The sequence below is a fragment of the Hemicordylus capensis genome, chromosome 4 (genome assembly GCF_027244095.1).
Source record: "Hemicordylus capensis ecotype Gifberg chromosome 4, rHemCap1.1.pri, whole genome shotgun sequence".
Taxonomy (NCBI): Eukaryota; Metazoa; Chordata; class Lepidosauria; order Squamata; family Cordylidae; genus Hemicordylus; species Hemicordylus capensis.
Window position 1 is genome coordinate 320,330,583 of NC_069660.1, and position 19,304 is coordinate 320,349,886.

General features: G+C 49.2%; 1 protein-coding gene across 1 annotated transcript; it reads left to right on the top strand.

Moving 5' to 3' along the window:
- The first annotated feature begins 283 nt into the window (after positions 1-283).
- LOC128322922 (protein lifeguard 1-like) lies at positions 284-19,059 on the top strand. Its single transcript, XM_053245183.1, has 7 exons — positions 284-375; positions 818-947; positions 1,416-1,534; positions 4,783-4,983; positions 10,598-10,756; positions 13,003-13,146; positions 18,003-19,059. Exons 2-7 carry the CDS (start codon positions 848-850, stop codon positions 18,156-18,158), a joined length of 879 nt encoding a protein of 292 aa, XP_053101158.1. The 5' UTR covers positions 284-375; positions 818-847; the 3' UTR covers positions 18,159-19,059.
- Positions 19,060-19,304: the final 245 nt, after the last annotated feature.

Sequence of the window (19,304 nt, forward strand, 5' to 3'; positions counted from 1 at the left end):
CACTTGGTCTTCCCTCCGTGTGTTGGGAAACTAGTCACCCTGGAGGAGGAAGGGGGCTGCTGATTGCAAGACTTCCCTTGGAGTGGAGAAACCTCTGAGTGGCAGCGCTGTGCCCTGGAGCCACTGGGAAGCCAGCATCCAGGGGCAAATGGGCGGCAAAGCGTTGCTATAGAGACAGAGGTCACAATAGAGCCTGGTTTCCTGGTGGGCCACGGCAGCATCTGAGAGCCACTTAGACCAACAGGCTGGGAGGAAGGGCGGGAGGGAGGGAGGGAGCCTCTTGGGGAGAGCCGGTCTTTCCTCCTGGCCTCTTTGCTAGACCAGGAGGTTAGATGGGTGGAGGAACTGGCTGCAGCAGGTGGAGCAGCATCTCAGGCAAGTCTGAGGAAGGATGTTGGGAGGAAAACGGTAGTACAGCCCACCAGGGCAGGGGATGCTCATCCTCTTTTGTGCCAGACTGCAACATAACAGGAGCATAGGCCTCAAGCCCCCAAAGCCCATCCACAGGGTTCTGGGCCCTTGGCATTGGCTCAAGTGTGCCACCTGCTGATCGGCTGGGTTCCGTCTGGTGCCAGAAAGGGAGAAAGCCAGAGAGAATGTCAGTGAGACCCGCACTGGGCACAGCTCCTCTTCTCCACCCTGTGAAAGCTGACATGGGGTTGGCAACCAGCCTGGTCAGGGAGACGTTCCTCCTGACCCTACGCAAAACATATATGGGGACCAAATTGTGCCGGGAGGGCAGGGCTGCTGGGAAGGTTCCTTCCTGGGGCACGCCAAGGTGCAGTCTCTCACCTCGCCTCTCTCGGTCTCTCTGCAGTTCCAAGAAGTGTCTGTGCACACCAGAGCCATGTCACTCCTGAAGACCTTCTTCTCGGGGCTCAGTCAGCCTGGCTCCCCTCTGGACCCCAACACTCAGTTGCACCCTGCAGGCACTGTGGGTCAAGCCAGTAAGCAGCCACCCTGCTGTGGGGAGGGGTGGGCCCATCTCCCTTGCCTGGTTCTCTGTGATAAGGCTGCTCAGGGGAGTCCCTGAGAGGCCCTCGCCCCGTTTTCTGGTCCTTGCTGTAGGGCAGTGCTTGACGCCCTCTAGCTTCTTCCATGGGGACCTGGGCTGCCCTTGTGGATCCGAGGGCCAGGTGGCATTTCACGGGGCTCTGGCCCCCTCGGGCTGCTTTCCCCACCTGCTGCTGCAGCATTCTGAGCTCAAGGAGGAGTGAGTGAGGCCCCTCTCCTTGTGGGGCAGAGTGCCAGGCCCCACAGCCTCCTGGACTGACGAGTGCCCCTCTCATGGACTGGGATAAAGGAGTCAGCATTCATCATGGTCAGAGGCAGGAGGACCGCAGGACTCCTCCGGGAGCTTGAAGGGGCAGCACTGGGAGTCCTTCCCCCTGACCCTGCCTACTGCTTGTCTCCAGCAACACAGCACAGCAACAACAGCAACAACGAAGACGGGCCATCCATTGGCTCTGTCAACCTGGATGCCCCCACCATTGACCTGGATGACAGGAACCTCCGCAAGACCTTTGTCTGCAAGGTGAGGGTGATGGAGGACTCCCCGGTGTGTCTGCAGCGAGGCCAGCCTGGGGAGGCGGGAGGAGCCCTCACACTGTGCTTTCGGAAGGGCTGAGCAAGTGCAGCATGTTCAGTAGGCCTAGTTGTCCCGGGGGGGGAGCGGTGTCTTGAGCCCAAATCCTCTCCCCCCCCCGCCTTGCTGGGCCAAGCAGCATCACATTCCCTGGTGGAAGAACACCTGTTCTGCATGCCGGTGCCATCCCTGGCAGCATCTCCAGTTCCACTAGCAGGGATTGGGGGTGGGGGGAGAGACCTCACAGGACACACCAGAGAGGAGATGGTGGTGCTGGTGCCCCTCTTTTCACTGGTTAATGAGGTTACAGGAAAGTTGGCACTAACTTCAGGGCAGGGGGGAGCTGGGCCAGTTTGGAGGAACTCCTCCTCCTTGTAGAAGATGGGGTGGAGGGTTCCTCTTTTGCTCCTCAGGCAAGACTAGAACTGAAGGGTTGAAACGAGAAGGAAACCGATTCAGGAGAGACATCCGGGCTGTGCGTTGTGTCGGGTCGACAGGCATGTTGGACCTGATAGGCCCTCTGCGGGGCTTGGGCAGTGGTGGAATGAGCTCCACAATGACAGGGAGGGCCCCTGGCAGCCAGAACTGGTCCTGGATTTCCTTCTCTAGTTGCAGAAGTCTGTTGGAGTTCTCCCATGCCTGCCAGACCTCCCGCTGCACCCCACACTGCCCTCTCTTCTTCCCCTTCTGGGAGGCAGCCGAGGGCAAGAGGAATCTCCTTCCTTCCCAGAATGCAAGAGCTAGATCGGGGTGCGGGGTGGGTGAAGGTTTTCTTGTGGTTTTAAACCTCAAGCCACCCAAGTGGCCAGTTAGCTACTTCTTCTGCTCCAGGAACATGGTGGAGGGGAGAAGGGGACCTGCAGGAGCAGAGGGCCCCTCCCTGTCGGGGAGTTGCACTTTCTCTCCCTCACCCCCATTTTCGGAATGCAGCCCTTGCCCTTCAAAGCCACCCCCAGAGCCAAGAACACAAGATTTCTGTTCTACTGCTTTACTTGGTTTATATATCGCCCTTCCCAAAATGGCTCCTACTTGGCTCTTGGGGTGATTTTCAAGGGTAAGATTTGGGGAACTGGGATGAAGGGGATGCATCGCCTCCCAGTGGCCTCCTTTCTGACCCTGTGGCTCCCCATTAGGGTCCCCATTCTTCCCCACTCCTACTTGCGGAGCAGAAGAGCTAGCTGACAAGCCCCTCTCCCAGCAGACCTTGAGATTTAAAAGGGGAGAGGGTTTGTAAATCTTCTGGAAGAGTGCACCATGAGTGCCCTCCCTTGCCTCCAGCGTGGTCCCAGGTCAGGCGGGGAGGTGGAGAGAGGGTAGGAGAGGGTGGGGGAAGGGCTGCAAGGGGCCAGCAGAATGCCAGGGAAATGTCCGGGTTTTGACCCGGCTAGACCGTTTGGGGGAGGCCTGTCATTTCCCTGTCGGGTGGGATCAGAGCGGAGCCAAAGTGTCCTCAGCATCCACAGGCCTCCTGGACTTCACAAGGAATTTCTTAAGTCTCTTTTTTTTGTTGTTGTTTAAATTTTTATTGATTTTAACAATATCTTAACATTCACAACATATTGAACAAATATGGACTTCCCGCTCACCCCCCCTCGTGAATCACCAACTATAGAATTAACCCTTGCTATAATAGTAATTCAAAACATAGATCTTAAACCTTACAAACTCGATTTTGATCTACCCAACCTGTTAATGTTACTAAATTTCAAACCCTGTTGTAAAATCAATATTAGGAAAATAGTTCTTTAAATACAATAAGAATGGTTTCCAATCTTCTTTGAAACATTCCAAATTTTGATCTCTTATCAGTACTGTAAGTTTTGCCAACTCCGCATATTCCAAAATGTTTATCAGCCAATCTTCTTTTGAGGGCAGTTCATTACTCTTCAATTTCTACGCATATATTATTTTGGCCACCGTGGTAGCATACACAAAGAAGGTTAAGTTGGTTGTAGAAAACACTCCTTGCATTATTCCCAGCAGGAAGGATTCTGGCTTCTTAGGAAATGTCATTTTGAAAATTTTCTTTAACTCATTATATATCATGTCCCAAAATGCTTTAGCCTTCCTACAAGTCCACCACATATGAAAAAAGGTTCCTTCAGAGTGTCCACATTTCCAACATTTGTTTGAAACATTTTTATACATTAATGCCAGTTTTTTAGGTGTCAAATACCACCTATACATCATTTTATAATAATTTTCTTTTAAAACATAACATGCAGTGAACTTTAAATCAGTTTTCCCAGGCTGCCATTTCTATATTATAGCCCACATCTTGAGCCCATTTTACCATCGTCGTTTTAACCACTTCGTCTCTTGTCTCATCCAAAAGCAAGAGCTTATACATTTTAGAAACTAATTTTTCATCATTTTCACACAGCTCCTTCTCAAATCTCGACATCTGATCCTCAAATCCAACTTTAAGATCCTTCTTATAAACTTCATTTAACTGATGGTACTGAAACCAATTACTAACCAAAGTTTGTACTTCAATTAAACTTTTTAACTTACAGTCCTTTTCTTGAAAACATAACAAATCCCTATAAGTACCCCATTGCAATTGCATATTTACCTCTTTACGTACTAAATCTTCAATCGGGGATAACCATAATGGAGTTTTAGGTTACAACCATTTTTTATATTTTACCCAAACTCTCATTAAACTCCTTATATAGTGGTTAAGAAAATCTTTATGTACAGTACTTTACTTTTGTCATACCACAAATAGGAGTGCCATCCGGACCTTCTGTCAAATCCCTCCAGATCAAGTATTCTAGAATTTCTTAATGTTATCCATTCTTTTAACCACGTCAAACAAACAGCATCAAAATACAACCTTAAGTCTGGTAGGGTAAGGCCGGAATTTCCTAAGTCTCAGAGCTGTTGGACAACCAGCAAAGTGCCCTGCGGTGGGCTCCCCGCTGGATGTTTTCAGAGGCTGGGAAGCTTGTCTGGCCTCCTATAACAGTTCTGGACTAGAAGGAAACCGCCAAGGTCCCATCTAAGATTTAAATCCAATGGTTCTGTCCTGAGAGCCCACAGAATTCTGTCCCAGCCCCCTCCTGGCAGCAGCCTGCCTGGAAAACCATTCCTTCAACTTTAGGAGAGTCTCCTCAGAGGAGCAGCTTTTATCCCTCCCCACCTCCCCCGTTCCATGGTAGACCCAGACTGGGCTGCTGCCCTTATGCCTGCAGGTGTGCCTGTTGCTGGCCATCCAGTTTCCTGTGACAGTAGCCCTTGCAGCTGTTCTTGTCGTTGTGGAAGATGTGAAGGAATTGGTGAAGACCTACAGCTTCATCGGGATTGTCCCTTATGCTTTAGTCATCATCTGCTTCATAGTCTTGGTCTGCTGTAAGACGATCCGGCGGAAGCTCCCCTGGAACCTCCTGCTGCTGGTAGGTGGGGCCCTATCCAGCTGGAGGGCGGGGGGAACGAGGAGGGGGGAGAGAAAGCTGCCTTGAAAACCTCCGACTGGGAAGAGGCTGCATTAAGGTCAGGAGCTTTCCCACACAGGGCTGTTACTTGGACTCTCCGCCGGAAGGGAGTGAGGGCCTTCACACCACAGTCATTCACCCAAAGTCCATGTGAGATCTTTGGAAGCACCCCAAACACAAATCGGGCTTTTCCTCCTGAATTTCGCCTCATCCCGATTTATGTCCAGGTTTTTAAAATCCTGCATTTTACCAAAGTTTCCTGGAAAATCTGTGAGGCGCGGATACCTTTACATGATAACACCTGTGGAATGCAGACACAAAGATGCCTCGCTGCCCTGCCCTCGACCCTCAGGCAAAGAGCAGGAGAGCCAGTTTTCAGGCTTTTTTCTCTTTGAAAGTTTTTGGAGGAAGAAGGATCCCGGGAGGAGAGAGGGTTTGCAGTCTTTTGCAGAAAATGAGCATTTCCTTGCAGAAAATGAGCATGCAATCCAAGCTGGGATGGGGGCTGCAAAAGCAGAGGCGATGCTGCAGGAGGACTGACACATGCTGAGGACATGTATGTGTGTGTGTGGGGGGCTCATGATGGGTGGGTAGGGGAGTTGTGATTATTTAGCAAAGTGCCAAGGAACCTACCACTCGTTACATAGTGCAGAGTTTAGGTGTTGCAGCTATTTAAGTAACACACATGGAGGTAGAGTCTAAACTAAACAGGTTTAGTAGTGAAATACATTTGGGATAAGAAAGACCTATCCTATCTAGAAAGACCTATCTCACTCTTCTCACAATCGGTGAGAAGAGCCTCTAGGGGGGTTGCAAGGAGAGCGGGCTAAGCCCGCTCTCCTCACAGATGAGCAGACAGTCTGCTCTGGGCGACCGCAGCGGACTGGGAGGATCAGGGGCCATGCGGAGGATTGGGGGCCATGCGGCCCCCAGAAGCTCCAGTATACCCTGCGCAAGAGCACAGGGCATACTAGAGAGACCCCCGAGCCGGGAGGCTACTTTTAAGCCTCCCGGCTGGGGGTCTACTCATGAGTAGCCACGGCACAGAGCCGCACCACGGCTACTCACGATTTTGAAAACCAGGTTTGCAGAGCATTCACTTCACAAACCCAGTTTAAGGGGAGGGGTAGTTAGGCGGGTTACCTAGCCAAAGCCGTGTAAAGGCACCCCTGGCCACCGCCTCCACCTGAGCTTCCAAAAGCCTTAGCCGGATCCAGCAATACCTGATGTATCAGGGTAACTTTGTCCCCAATAAGGAAGTTCGTTCCTGGGCAGATGGAGCCCAATAATCATCAGCCCAGACGAGATAACAAGATCAAAGGTTTTATTCTGTCTTAAGAACAGAGGTGTTACTTTGGCTTTCGCTCAAAGCAAGACAAAGGACCATTACAGAGAGCATACATTTATACTCTTAAAATTGTTCTCCAGAATAACATGTTGTTCAGCTACATAGCAAATACGTCATCATGACTTGCTAAGATTAGGGAATAAACCACAAACATGCAGGCAGGCAGACAGACAGCCTTATCTCCCTTCTTCTACATAACACATTCCACAAATGGTCACTGTAACTTATGGGGGATGGAAGACTACTGGAAAGAATACACAGTAGTAAGCATCCTTCTAGCCGAGCAAATCCTTGAGTTTAGTTAAACATAATGGCGTTGCTTATGTCAAGCTGTGAACCTCTATGCATTTCTGATTTACTATACATCATACCCACAAGCTGCGTACTTGTTCCTTCAAGGGGAGTGCAACCCCTTCCAGAATGGGTAGAATCTCCTCATCCCGATTGACTCTCCTACTGACCAATAGTACCTCTCTCTTGTCCGGATTCAGTCACCGTTTATTAGCCCACATCCAACCCATCACAGCCTCCAGCCCCCGATTCAGGACATCAACCGCCTCCCTAGGATCAGGTGACAAGGAGAGATAGAGCTGAGTGTCACCTGCATATTGCTGACAACTCAGTCCAAGTCCCCGGATGACCTCTCTCAGCGGTTTCATGTAGGTGTTAAACAGCATGGGGGACAAAATCTGGACAAGATGTCACCTGAGTGGTTGAGAAGAAATGCCCCATTCTCCCCTCTTTCTATTTGGATGCCAAGGTACTAGGAAATACTTCCGAGTTCCTTCACCTCTATTTCCTAGTTCAGATGCTGTACAATCTCATAGCAATTGTTTTTCCTCTCATGCAATAATCAAGTCATCCACGAAAGTCAGGATGTAAGTCCATCTATTGTGTCTGAATCTTGAATATAGGCAGGGGTTAGCTTTTTCTTGCGTGAACCCCTCCTTAAGTAGAAGTTGATTCTATTTCTCAGTCCACAGTGTTCTGGCTGCTTGCTTTAAGCCAGGGATTCTCAACGTTGGGTCCCCAGATGTTATTGGACTTCAACTCCCATAATCCCCAACCAAAGGCCACTATAGTTGGGGTTTATGGGAGTTGAAGTCCAATAACATCCAGGGACCCAACGGTGAGAATCCCTGCTTTAAGCCATAGATGCTCTTTTGTAGTTTGCACACAAGCCCCTTCTTTCCAGGAACCTCAAAGCCTGGTGGTTGTTGCATGTAGATATCTCCCTTGATTTCCCCATGAAGGAAGGCAGTCTCTACATCCAAGTGGTCAACTTGCATCTTTCTGGCTGCTGCCACACTGAGCAGTATCCTAATTGGTTTCACAACTGGTGCAAAGGTCTCATTGTAGTCCTCACCATAGATTTGGGAGTATCTTTTGGCTAGTAGTCTGGCCTTATAGGGCTGTACATTCCCTTCTGCATCCTGCTTGATATTGAAGACCCACTTGCATCCCACAGTCTTTATTCCAATGGGTAGTTCCACAAGTCTCCAAGTCTGATTTTTGTGCAGGGAATCAATTTCTTCTTATGCTGCTTTTCTCCATTTCTCAGCTTCATCAGCTGGCATCTTTTCTATATCTTGCCATGAGGTGAGTTCTTGTATCTCTCCTCCTTTGATCATGAGTGAGAGTCTTTTGGGTGGAACCCCTTTGTTGGGCCTTGTGAGCGCTTCAGTACTGGCTCATACTGTGCAGCCCCTTCTGAATCTGGTTCTGGTTCTGGTTCTGGCATTGATTCTTTTGGTTTACTGTCTGGCTCTTGCCTCATGAGAGTCCACTCAAGTGGTTCCTCTTTCACCTGGATCTCTAGCACAAGTTCTGGTACATTACCTCTAGTTGGTCCTTTTCTCTCATAAAAATACACCACATTGTTAATTTTGACCTCTCCACTTGCAGGGTCAACGATTCTGTATCCCGTTTGGGCAGGTGCATATCCAACCAATACTCCCAGTTCACATCTGCAATTGAGTTTGGTTTTCTTGGCCTTTGGAATGTTTAAGCCTTTGATCCAAACACTCTGATATTGTTTATAGAGGGTTTGTGCCCATGCCATAGTTCTATGTCTATTGCTTTGGTTAGCAAACTGTTTTGCAAGTAATTTACAGTCATCACTGCTTCTCTCCAGAATTTATTTTCCAAGCCAGCATCATGTAACATGCATCTGGTCATTTCTAGTAGAGGGCGATTTTTCCTCTCTGCCACACCATTGAGTTCAGGTGTGTATGTGGAAATAGGTTCATGTGAAATCCTATGTTCCTTTAGGAATCTTTTCATATCATTTGACATCTATTCGCTTCCATTGTCTGACCTTAGTCTCTTCACATGGTTATAACTTTGTGGCAAAGATCTCAGAATCAAGCCAATTAGCATTTGATCACCCAAAGTAGACCCATGGTGTTTGAATAATCTGGGAGTCTCCTACATTCCACTTATATGGGCTGAAATATACCCTCCTTCTTCCAGCTGCATTTTGCAAATCATTTGAATTAAAAGGACAGCAGCATTGGGAGAGACTCTCCCATATTACTTTTTGAGCTTATCCCAAACCTCTGAGACAATTTCAGTCACATTTTGGAGAATTAAGCCGTATGCTCAGTTGTTCTGTGAATCCCACTCCTCCAGGGCAGCCATCCCATCTGTTGATCTTGCTTCTGTGAGGGCTCCGTTGATTCCTTTTGCCTTCAGTAGGGCTTCCGTTTTCATGACCCATTGTTCATAATCCCTCCCATTTAGCTTGGAGAAGGCAGCGTTGCTCACCTCTGGATCCATGCTGTTTTCTAACTCTCTCAGCTGCACTTTACAAGAAAAAATCTCTGCTGCAGACTTTTGGGCTGCTGGGCCCATAACCCTGTTGGGGTTTGTGATTATTTGGTAAAGCACCATGGAAGCGACCACTCCAGTTACAGAGTGCAGAGTTTAGTTGTTGCAGCTATTTAAGTAACACGCATGGAGATCAATGTAATGTCTAAACTAAATAGGTTTAGTAGTGAAATACATTTGAGATAGGAAAGACCTATCCTATCTATCAGCTACATAATGAAGAGGGAGGGAGGGAGATGTTTCCATCCTCTCTCTAGGAGGAAAGGAAGAGGACTGACTCACTATAGGAAGTACCTGATGAGTCAAAGCAGGGGTCATAGAGCACAGGCAAGCAGGGACAAGCAAGGAGACCCTCACTAGCTACCTCTGCTCCCAATGTCCTTAGTGGTCATTAGGATAGTTGGTGTGAAAGGTCAATGCACTGGAACTCCATGTCCAACAGCAACGGGGGTAGGGGTGGGGAATAGAAAGCCAAAGCTGAGGGCTAATAGCCAACGCGATCCACAAACCAATTAAGCAGAGGTCTGTGTGTGGGAGGGGACATTAATAGAGCCAGATCACAGAGAGTGCTTTAATTACTAAACCCTTGGTTGGGGGAGGGAGGGAGGAAGCCATTGGCCACAAAGAAAACGCAGAAGAAAGCAGTGTGAACCTACACAAAAGAAAACTCACAGTAGAAAGCAGAGGGGCTGCTTCCCTAATGCTGTGAGTTTCTATCGAACTGGCTATGCTTATTGGATACTCTGAGAGCTGGAAGCCCTGTAGGGGAAAGCTCCAGGCCAGGAAAACCCTTTGCTACAGGGGAAGCACGGCTGCTGGGAGGTAGGGATGTGCATGGAACTGGTGGGGGGCGGCTCGAAAGCAGGAAGAGATACCTTTAAGGGTGGGGGAGGGTGCTCTTACCCCTCCTGCCTCATTTCCTCCACTGGCGCTCCCTTTAAAAGGGTCCAGCGGGGCAACAGGGTACCTCCTTGCTGCACTGTTCCCTCTTCAGACCAGAAGTGACTGGCCTTCTGGTCACTTCCAGTCCAATGGGGAAATGGGGTGGCAGGGAGGTATTCTGCCGCCCCTCCAGACCCTTTAAAAATGGAGCGCTGCTGGGGGGAACGTGGCAGGAGGGGTAAGAGCAGGATACCCTCCCCACCTTTGCACCGGCCAAACCGCCAGTTGCTTGAACCTGTCTGAAGGCGCGGAAAAGGGCTTTTGAACAGGCTTGTGCACATCCCTACTGGTAGGCTGAGAGGTGGAGGACTACTCCTTGGAACACCCCAAGGCCTGGGAGGTGGGGATGCAGGCTAAGAATAGCACTAGGTCTCCCCTGCCCCCGCCCTGTTGAGGAGGACGGCCTGGGGTTCCTGCTGGCGACTGGCTGCAAATGCATCTGCTCCTGCTCCACAGTCCATTGCAACACTGAGCACGTCCTGTTGGTTGGGCTTCAGCATTGACTTGCTCAGGACAGAAAACCTCCACTTTGCTCTAATCAAGATGGACACCATCTTCATTGCTCTGGGCGTCAGTGTCGTCATCCACGTGGCTGTCATAATCTTTGCCATAAAGGTTGGTGTTGCTTTGCACTGCTGGGAGACCCCCGGGGGGGAGGGGGACAAAGGAAATGAGGCTCCTACTGTGGCTGAGGGAAGCTGTGCCATTTTATCCCCCTGCAAAGCATGGGTGGCCAGCCGCTCTTTCCCTGCCCAGAGCAGCCTAGGCTGCCGCACCCACTTCCTGGCCCCACCAGGGCCTGGCAGGAGGCTGATGAGCGGGGTGGGTGGGCGCTCTGCCCTGAGGGGAGTGGCGAGAGGCAGCTGGGATATGGCCTGGCCAAGCCTGGGTCCAGGAGCCCCTCTCGGCCAGATGTGGAGTTCTGAGGGGCCTCCAGGGTCAGAGCCTGCTGCTCCATGGGGTGGGGGGCCTCCCCTCCTCCAGACTGAGGCCAAACCATGCCCCTTCCTGGGACAGGCTCGGCTTTGTTCTCTGACATCCAGGCATTTGGTGCCCTTTGACATGTGAGCACTATAAGATCTTCCCCTCAGCCTCTGATGGAGCCTCTCTGGGAAGAGCATCTTGGTTCCCAGTTCCCTCCCTGGCAGCATCTCCAACGAGATAGGGCTGGGAGAGAGACTCCTGCCTGCAACCTTGGAGACGCCGCTGCCAGTCTGGGTAGACAATACTGAGCTAGAGGGACCAATGGTCTGACTCAGTACAGGTGAAACTCGGAAAATTAGAATATTGTGCAAAAGTCCATTAATTTCAGTAATGCAAATTAAAAGGTGAAACTGATATATGAGACAGACGCATTACATGCAAAGCGAGATAAGTCAAGCCTTAATTTGTTATAATTGTGATGATCATGATGATGATGATTAGAATATTACATGGAAGCAAGAAGACAAGGATTGTAGAATAGAACAATATCGGACCTCTGAAAAGTATAAGCATGCATATGTATTCAGTACTTGGTTTGGGCCCTTTTTGCAGCAATTACTGCCTCAATGCGGCGTGGCATGGATGCTATCAGCCTGTGGCACTGATGAGGTATTATGGAAGACCAGGATGCTTCATTAGCGGCCTTCAGCAATTCTGCATTGTTTGGTCTCATGTCTCTCATCCTTCTCTTGGCAATGCCCCATAGATTCTCTATGGGGTCAGGCGAGTTTGCTGGCTAATCAAGCACAGTACACTGTATACTTTTCAGAGGTCCGATATTGTTCTATTCTTCAATCCTTGTCTTCTTGGTTCCATGTAATATTCTAATTTTCTGGGATTGTGGATTTGGGGTTTTCATGAGCTGTAAGCCATGATCATCACAATTATAACAAATTAAGGCTTGACTTATCTCGCTTTGCATGTAATGCATCTGTCTCATATATCAGTTTCACCTTTTAATTTGCATTACTGAAATTAATGGACTTTTGCACGATATTCTAATTTTCCAAGTTTCACCTGTATGTGGCAGCTTCCTATGTTCTTGTGACATACTGGCTCTTGTAGCAGGATGAAATGGATTTGGAGTTGCGGTGGGGAAAAGTGACTGGCCATCGCCTTGTTGGGCTAATCACCGGCTAGCCGAGAAGGCAGCCATAACTGTAGCATTAAAGGCCATGCCGTTTCCCTGAGGAGGCGGCCATGGAGGTTCTTGCCCGATGGCAAGGCAGGTTTCCTTCACCTGATGGGAGTGGCCCAGTGAGGGCAGGAGGGAGTTTGCCCCTTTGCCTCTCCCCCAGCGAGATGTCTGAGGACTCCATGAAAAGAAACCGCAGTGGCCGGAGCTGGACAGCATGGGCTTGGCTTCTCCCCATGACAGCCTCTGAACGGCTTGCCCTTGGTCCCCCAGCCAGGGCAGTCCTCTCCCCCAGTCTCCAGAGCAGGGCAGGAAACCTGTAGGTGGAGGGGGGTGGAGTGTGGGGAGGAGAGCACCGAAGAGGGCTAGGCTAATGGGGCAAGGGGGGAGGGAGGCAGCAGTGCTCCTTCAGGGGTGCTTGCTGATCCTTGCCTTGGGGTTCTTCTCTGCAGTACAAATACCAAAACCAGGAAGACTACCATGTCAAGTGGTCATAAGTGTGTATATTGGGATGCAGCCATCTTTGCAGCCTGCAGCCAACATTCCACCCCCTTGGTGTTGAGTTGCTCCCTCTCTTCCCCTTGTTCTCTGTTTAATACATTTCTTTACTCAGAGTCTTTTATGAAGTTGCACCTTAAGTTGTATTTCCACTTGCCATCGTGAGTACAGCTCGTTTTGGTATTTGTCCTGCATTTTTGCCTGGGCACTACCCCTCTCTAGCATTTGTTGTTCCTCTCTGCAGATCAGGTATGACTTCACTCCCTCCTTGAAGGCGCTGGTTATCTCCCTAATCATGATAATCATGGTCAGCCTGCTAATGGTTTTCATGAACAACCACGTTCTGACCATTGTCGGTTCCTTCCTCTCAATGATCCTCTTCCTTTGGGTGAGTATATCACCATGGATGACTGGGGGTTGGAGAGGCTCTCAGCCTGGCTTGGATGCAGCCACACCAGGCGGCATGTTGCACCTCTCAAGCAGGCCCCAGATCTCTGCTAGGAGCCTGTGTGCCTCTGTCTGGGCTGGAACCTGGAGCTCCTCTGAAGCGTCTTGACTGGCATGTGCAGGACTGGAGGGGAACATAAGAACATACAAACAGCCCTGCCAGATCAGGACCAAGGAGGCCTATCTAGTCCAGCATCCTGTTTCTCACAGTGGCCCACCAGATGCCGCTGGAAGCCACAGACAGGAGTTGAGGGCATGCCTCCTCTCCTGCTGTCACTCTCCTGCAACAGGAACTCTGAGGCATCCTGCCTTTGAGGCTGGAGGTGGCCTATAGCCCACCGACTAGTAGCCGTTGATAGACCTCTCCTCCATGAAGTTATCCAAACCCCTCTTCAAGCCATCCAGGTTGTTGGCTGTCACCACATCCTGTGGCAGAGAATTCCACAAGTGGATTATGCATTGTGTGAAAAAGTATTTCCATTTGTTGGTCCTAGATTTCCTGGCAATCAATTCCATGGGATGACCTTTGGTTCTAGTGTTATGGGAGAGGGAGAAGAATTTCTCCCTATCCACTTTCTCCACACCATGCATGATTTTATAGACCTTTATCTTGTCTCCCTGCAGTCATCTTTTTTCTAAACTAAAAAGCCCCAGGTGTTCTAGCCTTGCCTCATAAGAAAGGTGCTCTAGGTCCCTGATCATCTTGGTTGCCCTCTTCTGCACCTTTCCCAGTTCTACAGTGTCCTTTTTTAGATGTGGTGACCAGAATTGTATGCAGTACTCCAAGTGTGGCTGCCCCATGGTTTTTTATAAGGGCATCATAATATTAGCCGTTTTATTTTCAATCCCCTTCCTAATAATCCCTAGCATGGAATTGGCCTTTTTAAACAGCTGCCACACATTGAGTCGACACTTTCAACGAGTTCTTGCCCACCACAACCCCAAGATCCCTCTCCTGGTCAGTCACTGACAGCTCAGATCCCATCAGCGTATTCTTGAAGTCGGGGTTTTTCATCCAAATGTGCATCACTTTACACTTGCCGACATTGAAGTGCATTTGCCACTTTGTCGCCTACTCCCCCAGTTTGAAGAGATCCTTTTGGAGCTCCTCATAATCCATTTTGGATTTCACTACCCGAAAGAGTTTGGTATCATCTGCAAATCTGGCCACGTCACTGCTTACCCCTACTTCTAGACCATTTATGAATAAATTAAAAAGTACCGGTCCCAATACAGATTCCTGGGGGACCCCACTTCTTACTTCCCTCCATTGTGAAAACTCTCCATTTATACCTACCCTCTGTTTCCTGTCCTTCAATCAGTTAGCAATCCACATATGTACTTGACCCCTTATCCTATGACTGTTTACTCATTTTACTCAGGAAACTTCATCCACACACTTGTTGACACTCTCAAAGAACTCCAAAAGGTATGTGAGGCAAGATTTACCTTTGCAGAAGCCATGCTGGCTCACTCCCAGCAGGGCTGTTCTATGTGCTTTACAACTTTATGCTTGAGGATGCTTTCCATCAGTTTGCCTGGAACGGACGTTAAGCTAACCAGCCTCTAATTTCCTGGATTGCTCCAGGAACCCTTTTTGAAAATTGGTGTTACATTTGCTACTTTCCAGTCCTCCGGTACAGAGCCGATTGCAGGGATGAGTCATATATTCTTGCAAGGAGGTTGGCAATTTCACATTTGAGTTCTTTGAGGACTCTTGGATGGATGCCATCCAGCCCTGGCAATTTGCTAGTTTTCCGATTTTCCAGTTTAAAACATCATATCTTGTCACTTCTATCTGACTCAGTTCTTTAGCCTGCATCCCCGAAAAGCCTGTTTGAGGAACATGTATATGCTCAGCATCCTCTGCCGTGAAGTCAGATGCAAAGAACTCATTTAGCTTCTCTGCAACCTCCATATCCTCCTTAATAATCCCTTTCACTCCCTCATTATCTAACGGTCCAACCACCTCCCTGGCAGGTTTCCTGCTTCTGATGTATTTAAAGAAGTTTTTGTTATTCCCATTGATGCTTTTAGCTAAATGTCCCTCAAACTCTCTTTTTGCCTCCCTTATTGTCACCTTGCATTTGTTTTGCCAGAGTTAGTGTTCCATTCTGTTCTCCTCATTTGTACAGGCCTTCTAATTTCAGAAGGAAGTCTTCTTCCCTTTTATGGCTTCCTTGACATTACCGTTTAGCCATGCTGGCATCCTCCTGGACTTAGTGGTACCTTTTCTCCTTTTGGATATACAATCTAACTGGGCTTCTACTAAACTCCATGTATTCTGGAGCAAAGTGACTCTCCTAATTTTCCCTTTCAGCTTTCTGTTCACCATACTCCTCATTTTGGAGAGGTTTCCTCTTCTGAAATTCAAAGTGTCTGAGTTAGGCTTCTTTGGTGATTCTCTCCCCACATGTATGCTGAATTTGATGGCACTGTGGTCACTGTTCCCTAAAGGGTTGATGACACTGACATAACGCACTAGGTCCTGAGTTCCACTCAGGATAAAGTCCAAGGTCGCTTTCTCTCTAGTTGGTTCCAAGATCAACTGTTCTAGGTCACAGTAATTTAGCTTATCTAGAAATTTGACCTCTTTGTCATGACCTGACTGTGAATTTACCCAGTCTATGTGTGGGTAATTGAAGTCACCCATAATTACAACCCTGCCTCTCCTTGACACCTCCCTTATTTCCTGCTGCAACTCCCAGTCACTGTCAGCATTTTGATCCGGAGGGTGATAGCATTTCCCCAGTAGCAGGTTCCCTTTTAGGCCTTGTATTGTCACCCACAGGGTTTCTGTGGAGAACTCTAGTCCACCCAGGATTTCTAGCTTGTTAGATTCTATCCCTGGTCCCACTGGTTCTCACAGTTCCCACCATGTTTCTGTTATGCCCACTATATCTATTTCTGCGTTTGCAACCAAGCATTCCAGCTCACCCATCATGCCTCGGAGGCTTCTGGCATTGGCATGTAAGCACCTAGATGCTGAATCTCTTACCTGATGTGTGCTGTCTTTCTTTTGACTCTTTGACCTGCTGGCACAGGCTCCTTTCTGCTCTTTACACGGTACTGCTCTTTCCCTTTCTGTTTTATCTGAATCCTTTGCACCCTCGTGCTTTAAAGGATGGCTTTTGCCAAACGGGATACTGTCCAGTTCCGGTCGGCTGTTCCCCAGGCGTCATTTTAAAAGCTGCTCGGCAACCTTTTTGATTTTAAGCGCCAGCAGTCTGGTTCCATCTTGGTTCAAGTGCAGCCCGTCCCTTTTGTACGGACCTTACTTTCCCCAAAATATATCCCAGTGCATAACAAATCTAAACCCCTCCTCCCGGCACCAACGTCTCATCCTCACATTGAAACTCCTCAGCTCTGCCTGTCTTACTGTACTTGCGCGTGGAACAGGTAGCATTTCTGAGAATGCTTGGGGGTCCTGGACTTCAGTACACTACCTATCAGCCTAAATTTGGCTTCCGGGACCTCCCAACTACATCTCCTCACATCATTGGTGCCAACGTGCACCACGACAGCTGTCTCCTCCCCAGCACTGCCCAAGAGCCTATCTGGACGCTGCGTGATGTCTGCAACCTTCGCACCTGGCAGGCAAGTCTCTCTGCGGTCAACACGCGGATCACAAACCCATCTCTCTATCCCCCTAATGATCGAATCACCCACTACAAGGAGGCCCCCACCCCCCTGAGGAGTATCCCCTGTGCGAGAGGATATGGGCTCATCATCCACAGAAGGGGTCCCTTCTAAAGGAGCATTTCCCTCTTCCTCAGACCGATGTCCTCCTTGCCCAAGACCTTTATTCTCCCTGACAGCAGAGGAGCTTCCAGCCCTGGAGTGAGATGCCTCTATCACATCCCTAAAGGTCTCATCCACATGCCTCTCTGTCTCCCTGAGCTTCTCCAGATACACCACCTTGGTCTCAAGGGAACGAACTTGCTCCCTGAGAGCCAGGAGCTCCTTGCACCAAGTACACACTCATGACTTCTGCCCATGAGGCAAATAGTCATACATGTGGCTCTCTGTGCAATACACTGGGAAGTGCCCCCTCTCCTGCTGACTTTCTATCTTCATACTGTTTTTGTTGGCTGTTTACAATATTTAGAGATAGCTTATTAGAAGGAAAGGTCTCAACTGTAATGGTCAGCTATTTAACTGTCCGATTTGCCCTTCTCAAGAATATGAGGGAGGGATTTGTACTTACCGTTTCTTCTCCACCAGGCTCCTTGTGATAACAGGGGCTTGTTCCACACTCCCCCGCACGTTTCCCACTAAACTCCTGCAAAACTCCAACGTCCTGTTTGCTATCCTCTGTTGGCTATGTTCTTGGGCCTCCCACAGCCCTAGCTGACTCCACCTCCTCCATGCAGGGACAAACAAAAACACAGGAGTTTGCTAGCCCTGGCAAATGCTAGCTCTGGCAAATAACACACACACAGAGAGACTTGGACGTATCCCTTAAAGAGGAACCAGCCCCTCAAAATGGGAGCCAGGACATGAGCCACCCAAGGGGCAAGCCCAGTGTTTGCTGCACATGGGCCATGGCAGAGAGGACAACCTGCCCAGGTGGCCTGGCCTGAAGCGACTGCTTGAGAACCTTCCAGCATTTCAAGGGGGCTGGACCTGCTCTGGGAGGTTTGGGAGGTGGGAGTGGAGGTGCTGCAGGAGCTCCATGCCAGCCCCTCCCTGACCTATCCCCACTCACTCCTCTGTTCCAGTCTTTGCCTATGAATGGGGGCCTGGAAGACAGGGAGGGGTTCTGTGAGCTGATCCTATCCCCCTTCTCCAATTCAGGTATTGGTTCTAAACACCCAGATGATCTGGGGGAATAAGAAGAAGAGAGCCTTCAACCCTGACAACTATGCCTTGGCAGCCTTCATCGAGTACATTGCCATGATCTTCATTTTTGATAACATCATGATGAACATTCACCTCTTGAGGCATATGTAGGCCCTCCCTCACTGCCCCCACTTTCCTCCATGATGCTTCCCCCAAGGTCCCACCTTCTATGCCTGTCGTCTCCTCCTCCTCCAGCTTAGTGCTTTTCCTTCTCCGGTGCTGCTGGGGTTCAAGTTCTCCTATTCCCCCTCTTGTGCTCTTCTGGAGAAGGCAACATGATATGGGTTGGGATAGCCAATGGGACGACCCCAAGGGAAGGGAAGCAGGGAAATTGTACTCTTTTCTTCACCTCTTCCTAGCATGTCGGAAATTGTCAAGCTCATGAAGGAAAATAGTTTATCTGCCCTGAGTCTGCCTGGGGGTGGGGGAGCCACTAGACTCCTCTTTTTTTCCTCCCCCCACCAAAAAATACAACAGCTATTCTTGGGCTCTGATCATCCAGACACATCTCCTTTGGCTGGGGGTGAGCTTCCCCACACTCTCCTTCACTCCCTTTCCTCCCCTACCCCATTATTAGGAGGTCCCTGCCCCATCCCCTCTAACTCCCTGCTCCTGGGCCTTCTGTTCCAGCCCTATTAAAGTGTGCGTGCCCTTGAGCACCTTTTTATGAATATTGCCCCAAGTATTTGGGGTGGCTCCTCCCCTCTAACTCTGGGGCAGGGGCTGGCCAGTTCCAGGCTGGCATTGGGCATGTGGGATGCAGACTCCGTTGTACTGGGACTCCAACACTGCACAGTTGATCACTTAAACTCAGTTCTGTGCTGTTTCCTGCCCCTTGAAGTCAGCTCAACAGTCTGGCCCACTGCCTTGCCTTTCCTCTCTCCCCTCCCCTCCCCTCCACCTTGGGGCTGGATTTAGTGGGGCCTGAGTGGCTGCATGTTCAACAACTACCTGGGCAAACTGCTTCACTACGTTCTAGAAATTGGATGTCCTAATAAAAGTGAGAATACGCCAGATATCAATTCTTTATATATACTTTCATGAAGAAGAATATTTTTAAAAATAAAAAAATGCTTATTGGAGAGAGGCTGCATATAATTTGCAAAACTTAACTATTGGAATGACAAAAATTAATTCTATGCAGGCTGTTTCTTTGGAATGGGTGATTAAACCTTCTTGGTTTCAATACTTACAAAAAAGCAGCATGGTTCAGAAGGAAATACAAAAACAAGGTGGTAGCCTCAGAGATCTGATAGA